The 20,464-nt window shown below is 33.0% G+C and overlaps 1 protein-coding gene across 1 annotated transcript in view; it reads right to left on the bottom strand.

Moving 5' to 3' along the window:
• LOC145679466 (uncharacterized) overlaps nt 1–20,464 on the bottom strand; it is a 312,009-nt gene that overhangs the window by 21,854 nt on the left and 269,691 nt on the right. Inside the window, exons 26-28 of the mRNA XM_081750046.1 lie at nt 18,707–18,889; nt 13,690–13,768; nt 11,557–11,705 (exon numbers count right to left, since the gene is read on the bottom strand). Of these exons, the coding sequence (XP_081606172.1) occupies nt 11,557–11,705; nt 13,690–13,768; nt 18,707–18,889 (411 nt within the window). The remainder of the gene's footprint in view (nt 1–11,556; nt 11,706–13,689; nt 13,769–18,706; nt 18,890–20,464) is intronic.

The raw sequence follows: 20,464 nt of genomic DNA, 5'->3' as shown, positions 1-20,464 counted from the left end.
TAGTTTTTAGTGGAATGTGAATAACTACGGAAGCTACGCAGAGTAGATCTGGGAGACCACTATGCCATCTATGCCATTAGACAAAGGGTCGGCCAGTGCGTGGGATACATTATAGAGCAGGGGTCTTGAAACCCATCATATAACGTGAATTATATTAACAGAAGGACACAGGACAAAGTAAGGGCCTTTGCTGCCCATGCATTGAAACCGCTGTACAGTGGTCCAGATAGCGAAAACCAAGGACCAAACTATTGATATACAATTAACTAAAGAATTACAGTAAATCACAATAATCATTACATAATTATAAAAACTGACTACAAAAGATGATTTCTACAACCATTTTGCATTTTTAATGTATAGTTCAGACAGTGACTTTTGTCCTCATTTTTAGCGATATAAACGAAACAAATGGAAATCTGTTATTTCAATGACTCAGATATATGAGTGATACTTTACCCCTTCCCAACCAAAATGCACATTGGTACCTGAAGTGATCTCAGCAAGATAGATTTTCGCTATCTTGAAGCAGAAAAGCAAGCACTGGCTTTTGATTTCAAGTTTGATTCACACGTTCGAATTGATCCAAATATAGTTACATTAACCACTTTGGGCAGGCGCGGCATCCGCAATGCACGACATCCCAAGAAGTCCCACCGAACAAGCAAAACTTTCTGGCGCAGTGATGGTTTTCGTTGTTTGTGAGTGGATTCACGTGGAGCTAATAAATGATGATGGAACCTCGGAATTATGAAGAATTCCTATTCCATGGCATCACTCTGTACAGAAACGAATCCTCTCCCTGACGAGACAACAGAGAAACACAAGAACTTGCTCGTGTTCTTCCAAGCCACAGTGGAATAGATCGTCCCACTTTATACAGTTCACAAGCTGGTAGTTGGCAGAATGTTCTACACTGTAAATGAATTCCTCTCTCAGTGGTTCATATGTTCGGTCATTATTAACCACAATAGTCGCCTCGAGTGTCTGTTGTGTATGGCTTGAGGATGTCCCGTGCGTGGTGCTTCCTGGAGAGATTTATCGCGGTTCTTAAAATCTGTTAAACCATCGTTGTAATGTCTACCATTTACCATGGTCTTATAGACTGACTAGCATATTTTTCTCTCGTTCCACTAGAGCCTGCTCCTAGTTTATAAACTCGTAAAAGATAGATGCTAGTGTAACGCTGTTTGGGGTACTTGTGACTGATCTGTTCTCATTTACATTTCAGTTTAATTATGGCGACCAATAATCAGCAGAAATACTTTCTTTTTCCTTTTCCTCGAAACAAAAGGTGTAGAAAGTGCGTGGGATAGAACCACTTTATATCCGACGGGCACCTAAAAACGGTGTATATATTCGTTCTTAAACGTTTGTTAAATAAATACTTATTTTCAGACACTTTACTAATTGTAAATGCTGTCAAAAATGTTAAATATTCTCAAGAGTTTCTAGATCAGCTGACACTTTCTGGTGAAGACAAAATTACGCTAATAGTAAAATTAATCACCACAGTTGCAACACTAAGTGTTAAGAGATACTCAAGAAAATTTGTTAATACGAAGACCATCTCCATCAATATGTGGTGACACGTGTCTCACAAAGTTATGACCTACTGAAGTTCAAGGGTTAAATGTTAAATTGCAAAACTTCTGATATGTGAATTAAGAGGGTAAAGCTGTGAGTTTGAATGTTGACCCTAACCCGTTCCCTTTAAGTATTTGTATTCATTAAAAGTGAGCTCTTCATATACAACATTTTTGTTAGTACCTTTGGATTTTTACAATATATTTCTTTATCGAATTTATTTTAGTCTTTGTCTCTCAGATCAATTTGTGGTGCTTTGAGTACATCTTTTATCTTTATCCGACAAACTCTTCTATAATTGCTCCTTTAACTTTATCCTTCATTTTACCATTTTCTTGTTTATGGTAGTTTGTATTTAGTATATTTTGATTGTGGTGTTTTCCGCTACCGAGTACAAGTTTTCGTACACAAATCTCTTTTAAAATTCTTACGCACACAAAATCCTCTTAAAATTCTTTTATACAGTTCTTACATAAAAAAATCATTCTTAAAAATTCTTACTCACGCGCACAAATATAGTTCTTTTTAAAGTTCTTGTAGACAATTCTTACTTAAAATACACATTCTTGAAAATTCATTTATATAATTCTTTCACATAAATATATCTTAAAATTCTTACAATTCTTACACACAATTTTCTCAAAAATTCTCATACGCAGTTCTTACTAACACAAGTTTCTCTTTAAATTTTTACAAACACAAAGCTCTCTTAACATTGTTCACACAGCTCGCCTATATATAATCTTTTTTTTTTTTTTTTTTTTTTTTTGAGTCCTTTTTACTAGTTTTTGTTTTGTAATATTTCCTACAATTTCTTATTAAAAAATAAAATTATTTTTTCTTTTTTTTCTTACTATTTTTCCCTTACAATTGTTGTCAATTTTATCGTTACTGTTTTCTCATTGATATGCTTAAGTTTGTTTTCTTCCTTTAATAAATACAGAACCAGAAATTAATAATTCTCCTACCGTACATATAGCTAAGTGTTATATTAGGAAACTTATTTTAAGTGTAAAAAGTATCGAAAAAAGGTTTGGATTAGCATTTCTTCTGAAATTTTTACAGGATAGTAATCTTTTAAGTGATGTAGGTCACATAATTTACGTACAAGGAGAGAAAAATAGACAATTTATATCAATTTCCGACCAGTTCTACGACAATATTGAGTTTAAAAAAAGGGGGGGGGGGAGGAGAGAACACGAACAGTTACAAACACTAAATATTCAACTACCTGACACTTGTCACAAAATCAGTGACCTCAAATATCTGTATAAACTCACATATGGTCACTTCAGGACCGAAACGCTACTCTCAGATTTATATTTCAGAATTCCATTCAGACAAACATGTAGCACATATCTTTATTTCATATAGACTTCGAATAGTTTTACGTTCTCTGCTCTATAGGCTTTCTAAATTATACAACGAAATGTCACGTGTACCTGTAGATTTATTTAATTCTGAAAGTGCAAATAACTGCACTACGATGTCATTTTAGTGAATAAACTTTAGTCAGTTATTGTCAATCCTTTTTGACATTACTTAGATGTTATTTTGTTGTTATTCTTCTTCTTCTTCTTCTTCTTCTTCTTATTATTATTATTATTATTATTATTATTATTATTATTATTATTATTATTATTATTATTATTATTACTGCATTATGTTTTCATCTCAGATTTGTTAAATTTCCTGTGTAAACTGGCGTTCAGCTGTATTTGGAATTATCGTAAATAAACAAAAATAAAATAAATAAGAAACCTTATTGTCTTTTTCCCTTTGGAATGTTGGAACACAGAAAAGTGGTACAAGAAGAACGAAACAAAATTTTATTGGTAAATCTAACATTGCACGATACTACTCGCTTTTCTTTTTTAGTTACTGGAGGAAACTAGATATTTGCGGAATTCTCTAGGTATATAATTTTATTTTTCTCCTTGTTTTAAGGAAGACACAAACCCAAGGTTAAACAAATGGAATTTTTGTAAAACGTATAATATACGTAAGAAACAGAACATTACAGCAATTAGAGACAACTTCTAGAGAAATGCATAAGAAATTTCTCGGCCAGACAGGATGCGAAAATTCTCTTTTTCTTCTCCTTCCCTTCTTTGTTTATAGCATTTAAAAGGAAAATTCTTATACACTTGTCTATCTATCTAAAAGGAATTAAAAGCAAAATGTATAAGAACGATGACGAATTTCTTCTTTTCCTTCTCTTTCTGTTCGATTACATCAACTGTATTTTATAAATACCCGATAAATAATTTTAAAAAGTTCAATTCTCGTAGATAACCTACTACTTCCACATAAAATGATGCACAGTCGAAAGCTGAACTGGATATTAAAAAAAACAGTGACACAAAAATTATAACGACGAATCAAAGTCTCTTTTCTTCTGTAGCTATCCAAAAATTTATTTTTTAGGTATTTCCTTTATAAATCGAACACACATCTCCCCAGTTTGTGTGTCTTTTACTAATGCACCAACATAAACGTAATTACAGAAAATCGTTGACAAAGAAAGCGATTACTTCGTAAGTTGTAAACAAGTCTAATTCTCGCTATCTCCTTCGGAAATAGGGCAATATTTTTGCTTCTTGTTGTTATGTTAAAACGAATACTGCCTCTAATCTCTTATAGTCGTCCCTTTCTTTAGTTTGTTTATCCAAAAATGTTTTGAGCTTCTCTCCTAACGCTAATGTTCGTAATTCTCTGTCTCTAAGAGATTTGCGTCGAAGATATAAAGGAAAGACAGGATTAATTTCTTTTAATTTGTATGTTTTAAGTGAATGTGATAAATTAACCCGTTTTCTGAGAACTTCCACGCTAACCTTCTCGGTCTGCACCAGCCCTAAACTAGAAATGAAAATCTCTGGAGAAATAGAACTAAACAAAAATTAGATCTAGAAATAAGCGTTCTCCCACTCTTTAAGTAACACAAACGTTCCACAATTACCTAACTACTGGAATTTTGCTGTTGTTCAACACGTATTATATTTACAGGCAACAAATTAAAACTATAAGCAGTATTGCTTTTGTGCATTGCTTGGAATGCCATGTTATCGAACACAGACTCTGGTTAATTTTTTAGTAGTAAAATTTCCCCAATAATTATATTGTAAGTTTTTTCCTTTTCGTTAACCACACAAAAACTGTTCTTCAATTTGCTAATTTCTCCCAAATCTTATGAATAGGAACTTGTAAAATGCTCCATTTATTAAATACTTATGTTTATTCAATATTTTTAAACAGTCTCGAACAGGATCAACACTCTGCTGTAGTTTACAAAATTTAGTGTAATCGTTATAAATCATAGATTCCAATCTGGTAATTCCAAATTCCTGTGCATCACGAGAAGAAAGCGTGTGTTGTAATCTTCGGTTGAGACATCATAAAATAATCACTTAAATTAGAGTATTTCCGATTACTTTCTAAACACCTGACCGTGTGAGTTGGCAGACAAATTTGTTATAAATTTTCACAGGACAGTTTCTAGAATTCCAACGAAGACAATCGATTCTTAGAGTATGATCATCCTTAACTATAATTTTTAAACTCCTCTTAATTTCTTCCGACTTCTCTGATCTAAGTCTCTACGATATTCTCCTACTTCCCTTATAAACAAAAAAACTAATTCTCTGTAAAATACGAAATAATGTATTGCTTAATAAACACGCCCAAGTGTTGTGTGATATCTAAGTCAAAAACAAAGTAGGATTCCTTTTTAAGTGATTCTAAATTCTCCGGTAATTCTGTAATAAATATTCCAATTATATATTAGAAGGTTCAATTTTATAGGGTACAACTGGTTCTGCATATCTTTTCTCAATTTGTGTAAAATCCACGTCCACAATTTGTCTAATGCCATTAAATCAGGCGGATTCTTGTGATAAGAAAAATAGTTTTGGGGATTTAAAACCGTGTAAAACGAGAGAAAAGTTAGAAAATCTGGATATTAAATACTAATTAAAATTGCCTCGAAGACCGACTTTAGAAGAAGACCTGTTGTTTTTCTTTTTATTCTCTCAATCAGAAATATAAGTTATTTTTACTAGCATAATATTGTCGCAGAGCGGATTGGAAATTGGTGTTAAATTGTCTATTTTCCTTTTCTTTCCTTTCCTTTCCCTTCCTTTCCTTGTGCGTGATTTATCTGGCCTACATCACTTAAGCGATTGCTATCCTATATATTTTCCTGAAGAACTGCAAATCTAAATCGTTTTTCGAAACGTTTTACACTTTCCATAGATTCCCTTATATTACATTTAAGAATTATTAATTTCTGGCTCCATATTTATTAAAGAAAAAAGAAAACTAAGCACATCAATTGGAAAACAGTAATAACAAATTAAAACAATTGTAAGGGGGGAAAAGATAGTAAGACTTTTAAAAAGAAATTGTAAGAAAAAATTAAAAATAAAAAATAGTAAAATGTACACGAAAGTATAAAGAGAATATTTGTACGTGATTTGTGTGTAAAAATTGTAAGAGAACAGTGTGTAAGAATGTTAAAGAGAATTTTTGGTTTCCTGCAGGAATTTTAAGAAAAACTTGTTTCTTTAAGAATTTTAAGAGAAACTTGTGTGTAAGAGTTGCAAGAATTTTAAGATAAACTTGAATTATGTGTAACAATTTGAAAGCATGTGTGTTTTATGTAATAATTATGTAAAAGAATATTTAAGAGAATCGTGCGTGTGTAGTAATTTTCAAAAAAGTCTTTTATGTAAGAACTGTGCAAATTATTTTAAGAGAATTTTGTATGTGTAAGAATTTTAAAAGAGCTTTGTATGCAAGAACTTGTGAAAGGTTGCCGACACTGGGTAGCGGATAGCACCGTAACGAATTTCGTAGCTATATGAAGATGTATCATGTCGAATGATGTGTAGAAATAGTAATGTATCATGACCAGACTAATTCATTAAAAATAGGCTAATGTGTGTCATTAATTGAAGACCTGAGATGCTAAATGATTAGAGACACGATTTTGTGGTAAATAAAAATTCGTAATTTCGTTATAAAAAATATGCGTAAAGCGGGATAAAATCGTTGAATGAAAATTCAATGTAAGAACACTATTTTCCTTGGCAATTACAGTTAGTTACCTTTTATTTCACTTTAATTTCCACTCATCAATCATCATGACATGAACTCATGCATGACTATATTAAACAATATTTGAGTTTTAAAAAAATAACACAGCATCCTCATTGAATAAAAGCATCATTTAAGCAAAGAAAGAAAAAAGCACCCAGAGAGAACATTAATAGAAAAATAATAACTTTAGTGTTCACAGTTTACTTATGCAAATAACACGTAAGCATTGTTTCAACGTTTTCTAGCGTTCTTTTGTCGGTAAGTATGCTATTGTAAAAAGAGAGAGAGTCCTCTCCACATCAACATTTGAAACTGATATGTACGTTAAGGTCTTAAGATGCGATTTTTGAATGCTCATCTAACATACTTCGCAACACTCTTAATACACTATCCACATCACCAGTAAATACCGTTTGGAGCTCATTTTGTAACTGCATGTAAAATTTCAAAAATTCATAATAGTCTATTTTCTCAAAAATAAAAATTTTCGTCACGTTGCTAGTAATTGCCAAATAATGGTAATGAATAAATCGTAAAAGCGTCGAAAAACTGTCACTTTTGCATAAATTTCGTGGAATATGAAGACTTATTGCAAATTTCCCTAATTTGAAAAAAAATTTCGCGTTTAATCGCAAGCGTTATATGGCCTAACAAGTAGTGAAAAAACATCTATTTTAGGTACACAACATTTTCATACAAAACTGATACATTTCGCATTTTCGCGTGTCACCAAAAAATCGTGTCTCTATAAATGACCAAAGTGCCAAACCTAGAAAATATTCTTTTGTCGCTTATATGTGATTTTTGTCCCCATACCAATGCCCTGCTAAGACATCTAAGAGCCAATACAGCTCTAAGCATTTGTAATAACTGCTAAAAGAATGAACTATCTGCATTAAACTTTTTCATATTGTGAAAGTAGCAATGTTTTTCTTAGTTTCCTCGAACACCACTTTTTGGCACTTAGATCATTTAGCATTTCAAGTCTTCAATTCTAGTAGAAAAAAAAAGAGTGCATCTGTAAAGAAAAGAACAAATATAAAAATTGTTGTAGATTTTGGAGAAACTATAGCTAAAAATACAATTTGTTACGAGATTTTAATCGGTCATATGATTCAAAGAATGATAAAGTGATTAAAGAATTTTAATTATGTTGTAATGTTATGTATTGATTATGGCTATATATTGCCAAGAAGTCGTAAATGAAGATCCTCTGTAAAATAAATAATGGCAAAATATATTGATTTCTTAAATAACATTGGAAATATTAAACAAAACCTGTTATTAGTTTGAAAGAATTAGAAATAAAATATAAATTTGAGATGATGGAAAGTTAAAAAGTAAGTTTCGGAAAAGTATTTTCGTCGAAAATAATGAATTTAAAATGTTTCTCCTCGTCGGTTTACTAAACAATATGATAGATAAAATAATAGATTAGATAGTTAAAGATGGGTCGTCTATTAAATGTACTGGATTGAAAGATTATTGTCCAACTTTAGAATTTTGTGTTAATAAAAATGAACATTTTTTTAAGAAAATATTTTCTATATAATAAATTAGTAATGGCATCATAACAGGACCTTGGAAAAGAAAGGGTGAATCCTGAAATCGAGGTGTTGAGAAATCAAGCTGAAAGTTTTGCAAGTACTTCAAGATAGCAAGGACGAATCTTCGTTTATCTAGAAACTGAGAATACTAAGGGAGAACCAGGGCAAAACGTGGTATCTACGTGTTGTCCAGACCTGTCTGATGTTAGGAAAAAAAATCCGGTCACCTTTTCTCTTCCAAGGACCTGATAATTAAAACAAGGAAACTTAAAAATTATTAATTTACATCCAGAGAAAAGTAAACCATATGAGATAACCTTATGAAAATTGGTTCAAAGAAAATCTGATAATAGAGTATTAGTGCATTCAGATGGGCAGTAAAACCCTATTACCATAAAGGTATAGTAAGACACAAAGCAAGTGTTAAAAGAGATGAAGACAAATCAATTGTTTATGCGTTATGATGGTTTAAAAGACCTTTCCAATGGATATATGCACCAGTTAATTTTTAAATGAACCTATAAGAAATGAAATTTTTAAAAACTTCCCTAGGAAAAAAAAACAAGTTTATGTTGAACCTTAAACGAAATTTATTCAAGATAACACAAATTGATAATTGAAATTAATAGATGCTTGTTTGAATTAAACTATGACCAATAAACAAGTTTAAAAATCATCATTTCCAATTGAAAACTAAGTTAATAGAAGATTCCACTATCAATTTACTCACTTGTAACTATCATCTAATTGAATAATATATACAATTTAGATTTTTTTTCTTTTTTTTATGATTATAAAAGTCACGAAAACTAAAATATTCGATTTTCGTTATATTATTCTTACAAGAGACGTATGCGAATCGTGACAGCTAGAAATTTATGAAAATTGGTACCTGACTAATTGTGGATTGCTAATTATCACTAGCACTCGGCGATAGTCACTCGGTGCGGAAATACCTTGTTCACCCGCTACGTGTAATACATATGCCTTGCAGTGATCGGGTGAGGCTGCGCCGAGTTATACCCCAAAAACGCCGGAAAGAAAGCAGAAAATGAAATATGTGTGGAGGTAATCTGATACCTACGAGAGGGTGACACGTGATCAAGAACACAACAGTACTGTTACACAAACAGTGTTGTCACCTCAACATATAGTTTTTCAAATGGAACGTATACGATTTTATGGTATTAAAACAATTGGCATAAAACATAGAAGACAATAACCAAAGGTGGGCTATCAGTGTTGTCAAATAAGGCAAATATAAGGCTGTAAACTTGAGAAATTATGGGGTCTGTACAATGAAACGAACAAATGTGCTACAACAACAATACTTCAGATGGAACAAACGTACAGTAGGGAGTAAACTACAACATGCACAGCATGCATGCTCGGACTATCGATTGCCGTTTAAATTTTTGAATTCGGTCTTCAAGTAGCCAAAATGTACCAAATCAAAAATCTCGAGAAAGTTTTACGCGGTTATTCTGAGTTTTGGAAAAGATATTACTCTATAAAAATCTTGGTATTTTATGAGCAGTATATATTTGAAATTCCGTTATAAATAACGAAAATATTTAAATTTTGTAATTTTATTGTTAGATATAGGCAACCGTCATTATATGGAGAAATTCCGCTTCTGAATCTAATTTCTACATACGTTTGAATGTTTATATATGTTAATAAATGGTGGAGATATTAACGTTTATATAATTTGAGATTTTTATATTAATGATGCCAGTACCTAACCTTTTTTTTAGAACAATGACATAATATTTATTTTTAGATATATGACTTTGAAACTTACGAAGGTGAAAATTTCCATCCTGAAAATATTAGGCGTAAATATGATAATTTTTTCGAATGCATGTCTAACAAGACCACATGGTGATGCTTTTCATAAGTACAATGATATCAGGCTAAAGGAGCCGATGTCTTTCTAAGCAAACACTTGACAAAGCTCTAAGAGATTCTGATTTCGTTCTCTCCAGAGCGAATGGCCATAAATAAATAAATAAATAAATAAATAAAAGAAACTCGGCTTATATGCGTGTTTCACGCAGTAAGTTATGACAGTCATTTGTTATGATATAGTGTGACAAATCGTTTGTGTTTCTGTCTTTCTAGGGTGTATACCATTAGAAAACAGGGATGAATTTGTTTTTTTACATTCCAAACAGATCATGTAGCTAACATTATCATTTATAGGGTAACGAAGATTAACTTTTGCTTTCTTTTCTTCGTTCGCTGTTTAAAGACTGCTCTCATCTGTTTCGGTGTAAATACATACTAAAGCAATTTGTATATGTGTATGTGTCTTGACAATCATAAACACACATTCCAAAGTATATATTATTTTTCTTTTCTAATAAATTTTCATGATTTAAACAATATTTCAAGGAATGTATCTGAGACTTTTAAATAAAATATACGTTGTAAAGATAGAGTAGTTATAGTTTTCAGGTATTTTCTTCTTGGTTTATAAGATCTATGCGCTGTTCAATTGTAAACATCATATGTTCAAAACAACAAAATTAAGAATTTTATATGAAAAATATTTAATCAGAAACCTTATAATCATACATAATTTAATCTAATTTAGAAATAGACAATTTGGCATGGTATTTTTTCGTAAAATATATTTATGAAATTTTTATTTATAAATTCAATATAAAATAGTGATTGGAGAAGAAGATTGTCCGAGGAACTCCATATCTCTAGTACTGTTTGTTTGTCTTACTTTCAGAAATATGATGAGGGAAGAGGTTGTGGACCTGGCCCTTAAATCGACATTACAACAAAGATGAAGCAAATGACATGGTTGGCAGTGGACTGCGCCACATTTAGCCTCTAAATCACGTCAGGTTCGGAAGGTGGATTCTCCTCGCCTGTCAGTCTACGATTTCTACGAAGCAATTCAGGGGACACTTTTGATGGTAACTTCTTGAGGATCACATTTGTTGGCTAATATTTCCGCATGGTACCCATTTGGGTTCTTCTGGTCACGATCTCTTTAGCTGTGGTCACTCTCATGGTTAAACATTTCTCAGACAGTTTCTCTAGTTGGTTATACAAAGAAATGTGTGTGAAAAAAGAGTAATGATATGTATCCTTCACAATAACCGTTCATTTTTGGTGTTATTCCGCTAGCACTGTGACATTTGCAAGCTGATATATTACATTGACAATGACAAGGGTTACATGTTTCCAGTGCAAATATTCACACGACAGCAGCGTTGTGAAGTTTGTTGGATATAAACCGATCATCTTTATGTAAAAGAGTAACATTAATTAATGTTCAAGTACATGAGTAGTTCTAAATACTTACCTGGTCAGTGATATTATTTGGTTTTCGAAGGGGAAAGTCTTCGAACGCATTCCCATATCCAGGAGGACAGAAATATCTTTTTATGTACCTATCTTGAGCCGCACGCTCTTTCGGAGTAAGTTTGCGGCGAGACTTTGAAGTTGCAGCAACTAACAAACAAAATAATAATAACAATAATAAATAAATAATAGTAACATAACGAAGTATAGAAACTACCTGACAAAAGTACACAACACAACATTATACATCCTAATTACTACATGGTCTCGGATCGAAATATTAAACTGAAAAGGGTATATGAACTGAGGATAATATTTATCCATTATGAAAAGCTTGCTTGAACGTTCGGGGAAAAAGAAGGCTGTTTTTATGTAATTTAAGTGTCCGTAAAAGACAGTCCTATCCAAGAATAATGCATATATTTTACCAGGCCCAAAAATCTGCCTGTTATCGACAGGTGTCCGTTAAGGAAAGTTCTACTGCATATACTTTTATTACTCTGTATGTTAGTTACTCATCTTATATCATATTTTCTTTCCTTCTTTTCTATCTTAATTAAGGGTAGTCAAATTAAATAAGTATCGCTTTAAGTTGAAGTTCGTGCAGTGTGTACTCTTAATAAATAAAAAACACAAAAATGCTTACATATTTACACAGTGAATTAATTTATCAGGCCAATTATTTTGGTTGCCTATTTGCAACCATCTGCACAGACTCACCTCAGAAGCCTGTTAGAATCGAAATGTTTTATCTCTTCTTCCACAGATACTATCCTTGATGTGTGATGTGTGATCCTGAATTTATACAGTAAAATTTTAGTAAATCGAAGTCTGAAACAACTAATGTACAAACTGATGAAAATGATCCCTTTCCTACTCTCCTCCTCCACTTGTAAAGACCATATGCAAAATTTCTGTACCAAAACATCAACATTCCATAATCATAATTTCGCTCCTATTAATACTAATTCCATGATTCTATAATTTCAATTATGTAAAAGCTATTGTATAATTTCAGAATTAGACATTATACACCAAGGATACTAGCTTTGCAATCAATAACATTGAACTTTCGGATTCCCAGCGCCTTCTAAAATGGGAATGTAGACGGATGCAGGGTATACAGACAATATCTCGTAGACAAAACATTGACAATCACAACCCGCAAACCAAATTCTCGCGTTATCAAAACCTTACGGAACGAAATCTCGCCTGGCTAAAACTCCCAAGACAAAATCTCGCTATACAAAATAACGCAAGCGAAAATCAATACAAACAATACAAAATAACAAACAATACAAAATAAAGTCATCAATTACCGTTGAGTTCATTTTTCTAGTCGCTGCCTTAACCTACATTTTTGGGCAATTCATATTCTGGCCACACTGTAATTTCTATGGATGGCAACACTGAAAATTCTTTTGATTCATATTCTCGGTTGTAGAATAACATTATCTATTATTCTGGTCAGTTGCATTTCATTCTCTCTTTTCACTTACGGAAAACGAGCAAAAGAAAAATGGTTAGTTTTCATATCATTTTTAGTAGTCTATCCCGTTACGAGTTACAAGGACGTTTCAAAATAATAGTCCATTCTAACTTCTAAGCTATCTTCCTTTGGTATTGAAGATATTTAAATGTTGCAAAATTCCATAGTTCTTTTGTGTATCCATTTAAGAGTAAGAAATCTAGTACGTTTTAAGATAAATAGTCCATCTTAACTTCTAAGGTATCTTTCTTTTCCTTCTGTAAAGTTATTAAAATAACTTATTATGTTAAAGTATTTTCCAAGCGTTGATTATTATTATTATGTGGTTAAATGTTTCAATGAGAATATATTTTATTTTAATGTTTATATACACAGATATATTTTGTACATTATATACTAAAGAAATTGCTATGGCGAGATGTCCCAGCAAGGTTTTGTCCTACGTATGATTTCGTCCAGCGAGGTCGTGGCCAGGAGAGATTTCTGCTAGTCTAGATTTTGTACACAAATTGGTTGCAAATAGGCAACCGAAATAATAGTGTTGATACCTTATAATATTGCGCAAATATGTAATCAATTTCCTTACTCATCCAAGTATAACTACTTTATTTAAATGGTCTAATGATCTGTTCTAAAATCTAGTACCTGGTTCATGAAACGAAGTATGGGATTCCAAGCTTTCTCTCGGGCATGAAGCATCTTGCAGCTGGTTCGTGTTCTGCAACTGAATTAATATAGCTGATCAATAATACGCACTACATCAATTACATATTACATACTGACAATAAGTTAATTATAATGAACTATACGTGTATGGCTTAAACGATTCTCCTACTAATTCCAAACATGCCTCGCAGCTTTTCTCAACTCCCAAACATTTTTACTAAATTGTCAGCATCATAACCCCACTGAGAGTAAGAATGGTACTACGGAAAACTTAAATTAAATTATAACCATACCTAATCCGGTCAGGAAACTGTAACACAGTTCTAGAGTCTATACTGCTTTAGAGTCTATTTCTTAACTGCTTTCTTGATGTTAACGGAAACATTAATCAATCCATGATCTTCAGAGCTTTTTCTCTTCTATTTGGTATAAATATAGCTCGAAATTTTATTTATTTATTTATTTTATTTATGACTTCTTTTACGTGGCGAAGTTAAGGCTCTGCAGCCTTCTCCGAGCACTTAACCACGTGCATACATTATGTATATTTTTTTTTTAAAAAAAGCACCAATATATAGAAAATATTAACAATTACAATAAGAAAAGTACTGAACCACATAAAAAGAGAATATACTACTTAAAATAAAAAAATGGTTAAACACTTCAAAAACAAAAATTGAAAATAACATACAATAGAGGAAACAAAATAACATGGAGAAAATCTAAATTGCATATTGCCTATAGCGGTAAAAGAAGTATGAATATATAAGCTGTACAAATTAGCATAGGTTACCTATTGGTTGTGTGTTCATATGTGGGTTATTAATAGTCTGGTAAAACGAAGATGCCTCATGTGCTATCAGTATCCTTATCTTTACTTAAGAGAAGGGAATTTACAGATTTTTTAAATTTGGCAACTGTGGAAACGTTGTGTGTTAATTGAGGTAAACTGTTCCAGAGGCGTGTAGTACTTACTGTGAAGGATTTTGAGTATGAATCAGAATTGTGACTGGGTATGGAGAGCAAGAAATTATCTTGTGATCTTGTGCTTCTAGTATGAAAGTCAGATAAATATAAAAATCTACGGGCTAGATACGATGGTTCTGACGTAGTCAGTATTTTGTACAATAGGGTAAGATTATGTAAATTTCTTCTTCCAGCTACCGTCAGCCATGACAGTTTTTTATAAAAAGATGTGAGATGTTCCCTGTAAGTTATATTGAAAATAAATCTAATGCAGGCATTTTGGACTCTTTGCAAGCGCTTTGATTGATTTTCTGTTAGATCAGAATAGACTGAGTCGCAATAGTCAAGATGTGGGAACACCAGTACCTTGACAAGTTTGATCTTCAAAGATATTGGTAAGAAATTTCTTAGTCGATTTAACGTATGCAGGGCACCAAATGCTCTCTTACAAACTCCATTTATTTGATCTGACCAGGAGAGATGTTGATTTAGTATGACTCCCAAATTTTTGACAGTTGTAGAGAATGGAATAACAGTATTGGACAATTTTATATTTGGGAGCTGATAGATATTAATAGAAGAAATAATTCTTTGGGAGCCAATTAAGATGCACTGCGATTTTGTTGCATTTAATTTTAACCCATGAGCCGTAGACCAGTCACTGATTTTGTTTAACTCGGTATTTATTTTCTCAATCGCATTATTAATATCTTGTTGGGGAAAAGAAGCATATAACTGAAAATCATCAGCGTAAATGTGGTATTTACAATATGTGAGAATTTTAGGGAGATCATTAATGTAAAGGGCAAAGAGAAGGGGACCTAGTACGCTACCCTGCGGCACTCCACTGTTGATACAATGCCATGTCGATATGTGATCCTGATTGATCACTACTCTTTGTTTACGTTCGTGAAGGTAAGAATGAAACCATTTAACCACTGGTTCAGAAAAATTAAACAATAATGATAATTTCTGAAGTAATATGTCAAAATCAATCGTTTGAAATGCCTTACTATAGTCAAGTAGAGTAAGGGGCGTCAGTTTTATGTTATCAATAGCCCATCTTATATCCTCCGTTACGTTTACTAGTGCAGTGCATGTGCTATGATTACTTCGAAAACCAGATTGAAATGTATCCAATAAATTATTTGTTGTTAAGTATTCCCGAATTTGATCATTTACAATATATTCAAAAATTTTTGAAAGCACGGGAAGGACACTGATAGGACGATAGTCTGCAATATTATCAGCATTGTTCTTTTTTGGAAGTGGGCGGACCTTAGCGAGTTTCCATACTGTGGGAAAAGTACCTGTGGCAAGAGAGTAATTAAAAATGTCAGTGATAGGATTAAGTACATGCGGTAGGATTTTCCTAATCATGGTTATTGAAATATCATCTGTACCAGTGGCTTTAGATTTAATTCTTTGGATCGCTTTTAAAACATGTGCAGGCTGTACGTGAGAAAACGAGAACAGAGAGTTAATTTCCGAGGCTACAATATTATTCATTGTTTGCAGTTTCATGGAGGCTGGTATCATATGGCTTTGACAGAAAAAAATGTTCAATTCATCTGGCGTATAGTTAACTGCGTTCTTGGCTATGTTTCTCCCAACACCTAATACTTTTAGTCGTTTCCAAAGAACTGCTCCATTATTTTCGAATTCAAGTATTTCATAGGCAAAGCGCCGTTTTGCCTTCCTTACTTCTTGAGTGCAACGGTTTCTTAATATCCTATAGTTTTCGAATTTTGTATTGGAATTTATTGTGCTATCACTGGAAGGATCACTATTTTTAACATGTTTCCTGTATGCTCTATAAGCTTTATCTCTCCGCGCCATTAACGAACGTAATTCATCGGTTAACCAAGGTGATGGTGGTCGCGAAACACGTTTCTTAACTATAGGGGCGTGTCTATCATACAAATTTATTATTAAAGAATTTAGAGTATTTACCTGCTCGTCAACTGTGGGGAGGCAGTTTATCAAGTGCCACGGCAAGCAGGCAGCGTCGATGTTCAGGTCTACTTCATTCATGTACCTAAAGTCTCTGTATGATGTGAATTTAGTTTTATATTGCGGAACTCGAAGTTTGTAGGATATATATAGCATATCATGGTACGAGATGCCCGGTGTGTGGATTTGACCGTGGCTAATTACATGTTCTTCCTTGGATACCAGTATCACATCTATCCATGATTCTGAGTTCCTTATGTGATGGGTTGGACCAAGAGGACAGATAGCAAGGTTAAGGCCCGAGATCGTATCCCGATATTGCAAGACTTCGTCTTTCGTTGTTAAAAGATCCCAATTTGTATCACCCATTATTATGGAATGCTGATAATTGGGTAAATGTTTTGCAATATCGTCAACAAAGTTTATGAAGGATGTACGGGGGGACGATACACAACACTCAAAAGCAATGTCTGGTGACCTACAGTGACTTCGAGTATAATATATTCTGAACTACTGTTATATACACCAGCTGACTGAGACAGAAGTTTGACCTCAGAAAATTTTGAAATATTATTTTTATCCGGTTACCTATTTATTAAGTGTCTTATTCCTTTTCTTGAAATTTTCTCCCAATTTATCTGGTTATTCGTTTTTCCATCAAAATACCCAAAATGGCAAAGGAGTAACACATCATTGGAAGCTTTGTAAATCTCCCTGCACACTGACGACAATCTGATCGTGATTCGAAAGCTAAATGTTTCGATATAATACCTCCAGTATATAGTTCTAATTATATACATAAGATTTTTTTTCTTACTTTTATATAATTGCCCTAGGAAATCTTTGTTACAATTCTAAATAATAATAATAGCAATGAAGTACACCATAACAGACCGGATATCACAGTAATAAGCAAAGAGAAGGGAGAGGTGTATCTAATAGACATCACAATACCGAACACAAAAAAACTTGCAGAAAGCATGCAGAGAAAAAAATGGCAAAATACAAACGGCTAGCCCAAAATATAAAAGAACAATGAAATACAAAAATGTGAAAATAATACAAGTAGTAATATCGCATACAGGTTGTCCACAAGACGCTGAAAAATTCACTTGAAGCAATTTGAATTCAAAAATAAGTCATAAAGGAAATACAGAAGAGCGAAATAGTGGATATACACAGAACTATAAGAAACTTTCTGCAAACGCTAGAATTAAGGGAAAAACAGAGAGGCCAAGTGATATACTTAGGTAACCCGTATATTATATCGCCTACTGGGAAAAGAGTGGAGAAAATAATAATAATAATAATAATAATAATAATAATAATAATAATAATAATAATAATAATAATAATAATAATAATAATAACGTAATTTATGCGCTATATCGCCGCCAACGGCATTTGATGTAAGAATATTAATGGGATTTAATCTTAGTCCTTTTAGTACCGCGAAATAACACTCGCTGCTTGAATTCGTATAGGATTTATTTTTTATCATTGGAAAGCCAAAAAGTACTGATACAACGTCACCTCAAAAAGTTTGGAAACTACTGCAATAATGTTTCCGATTTCTATCATTTTTACAATAGTCTCAAGGATCAATAAAAGACTGTCTCGATTGTTTCAAAGATGTTTGCTCTGTGCAGAACCAAATATAGCAAATTAATTTATCTTTAATTTGTCAGACATGATTCCTTCCGCTCGAAGATGAAATTAGAATAGAAAACATTTGCACGTACATCATGTTCATTTTTCACAAAAACTGATACTAAACTCCTTTCTTTTTTTCACTCAAGATTCTAACCTCAATTAATAGGCCTTATTATGAAAAATCAAAGAAAACACACACAAAACTTAATCAAAATAAAGAATTTATGAAAGCTGTCGCGGAATAGAGACAAACAGATACAATAGACACAAAAATACACATCGCATTGAAAGGTAGAAACACACTTAATAACTGAGGCGCTTTAGCATATACTACAATAATAACTACTGCAATATTGTTGATCGTCAAGATTGCCTTTGAGGGGAAATGAAAAATGAAACAGACAGAATTACAAGTAGAACTCACCTCCGGAACTTGGGAGCTATTTCCGCTTCCATCTTCATTCAAACTTTCATCACGGGGATTGACCTCGTGCCTTCTTCTTTTGCAAACTTGTGAAGTTTTCGTTTCTTTCGATTTCCTTTTTAATTTCGACGAGGTAGGGTGTTCTCTGTTAAATCCTTTCGCTTGTGAAGGTTCTTCCTTATCCTTATGAACAAAATAAACACAGGATCATCACAATCGTGCTTATAAACAGTTCAATTATGAAAAAAGAAATACACAAATATATTACAAATACGGAACAATACTAGAATAACTGACAAATCTGATAATCGAATGTGACTCGAAAAATGAAATCAAAATTAATTACAACACCAGAATGAACTTCTAGCCATTCAACTATCATGAAAACAGATACACCAATATTCGAAGTTTTATTACAAACTAGCATCAATTATCCGCTTCGCTGGGTTAAATTAAGAGAAAATAGTAATAAGTTCCGTTAGTCAGTCAAATTTTACTATTACTAAAGCGCTCTCTGATATCGGTCATTCTCGATTATTTTTATTTCCCTCCCGTCCTCCTCCCCCATATTGCGTGGCTGAATTTAGGTTTAAACGGCATCGGAAATATCAATGATCATTACAGCGCCCTCGCAAATTATGGATTCGGCACTAATATCGGTTATTTTCGATGATTTTTATATATATGCCCCCTCTCCTCCCTGTATTGCGAGGCACGCCATCGGAAGTGTCATTGTTCATCTCAGCGACTTCAGAAACTATGAATTCGACACTGATATCTGTCATTTTCGATTATTTATATCTCCCCCATGTTCCGAGGCACGGCATCGGAAGTGCCAATGTTTATCTCATTGACCCCGAAAATCATGGTTTTGACACTGATAATGATCATTTTCAATTATTTTCATATATCTCCTTCCTCCCCAAAATTGCGGGCTGAATTTGGGTTTGAATGTAGATTTAAACGGAAAGTGTCACTTTTCATCTTAGTGACGCCGAGAACTATGAATTCGACACTAATATTGGTCATTTTTGATCATTTTTATGTATTTCCCCCTCCCCTAAGTTACGGGGCTAAATTTGAACGTAAACGGGATCGGAAGTATCATTGTTCGACTCAGCGAACCCGAAAATTGTGGATTTGACGCTAATAATAGTCATTTTGGACCATTTATATACATAGCTCCCCCTCCCTTCACCAAGCTGAAAGGCTGATCTTGGATTTAAACAGCAACGGAAATGTCATTGTTCATCTCAGCGACACCGAAAACTATAGATTCGACACTAATATCAGGAATTTTCGATCATTTTTAAATTACTCTCCCCCTCCCCTAAGTTGCACCGTCAAAGTGATATGACAAAACCCATATGAGGTACGAATCCCATGTATGTTGAAAATTTGATCGAGGTCGGTCGGCTGGTTCAAGAGTGATGACGTCACAAAGACAGTTACTTTCTTATTATATACATGGTGGCCCATTTTAATCTTCCACGGAAATATCTCCAAAATGGTTGAACATAAATGAACTGAATAAAAACTCAAATAGGAAATACCATGGGGCAAATCGAATGGTGATGTCGCAGTGCCCCAGGGCCGCTTTTCGACGAGGACCGGGGCCCAACTTTTTTAAAATGGAAACATGAGGCGATTGACACCTCGTTCGATAGATCTTTAAAAACTAAAAAGCGATGTGGCAAGAGATTTTTCATATCGGTCACCGTTTTCAAAATGGGCGCAAAGACATGCTGCCTGTATTAG

This window comes from Thermobia domestica, chromosome 2 (assembly GCF_964235325.1).
Source record: "Thermobia domestica chromosome 2, izTheDome1.hap1.1, whole genome shotgun sequence".
Taxonomy (NCBI): Eukaryota; Metazoa; Arthropoda; class Insecta; order Zygentoma; family Lepismatidae; genus Thermobia; species Thermobia domestica.
This window is presented reverse-complemented; position numbering and strand designations above follow the sequence as displayed.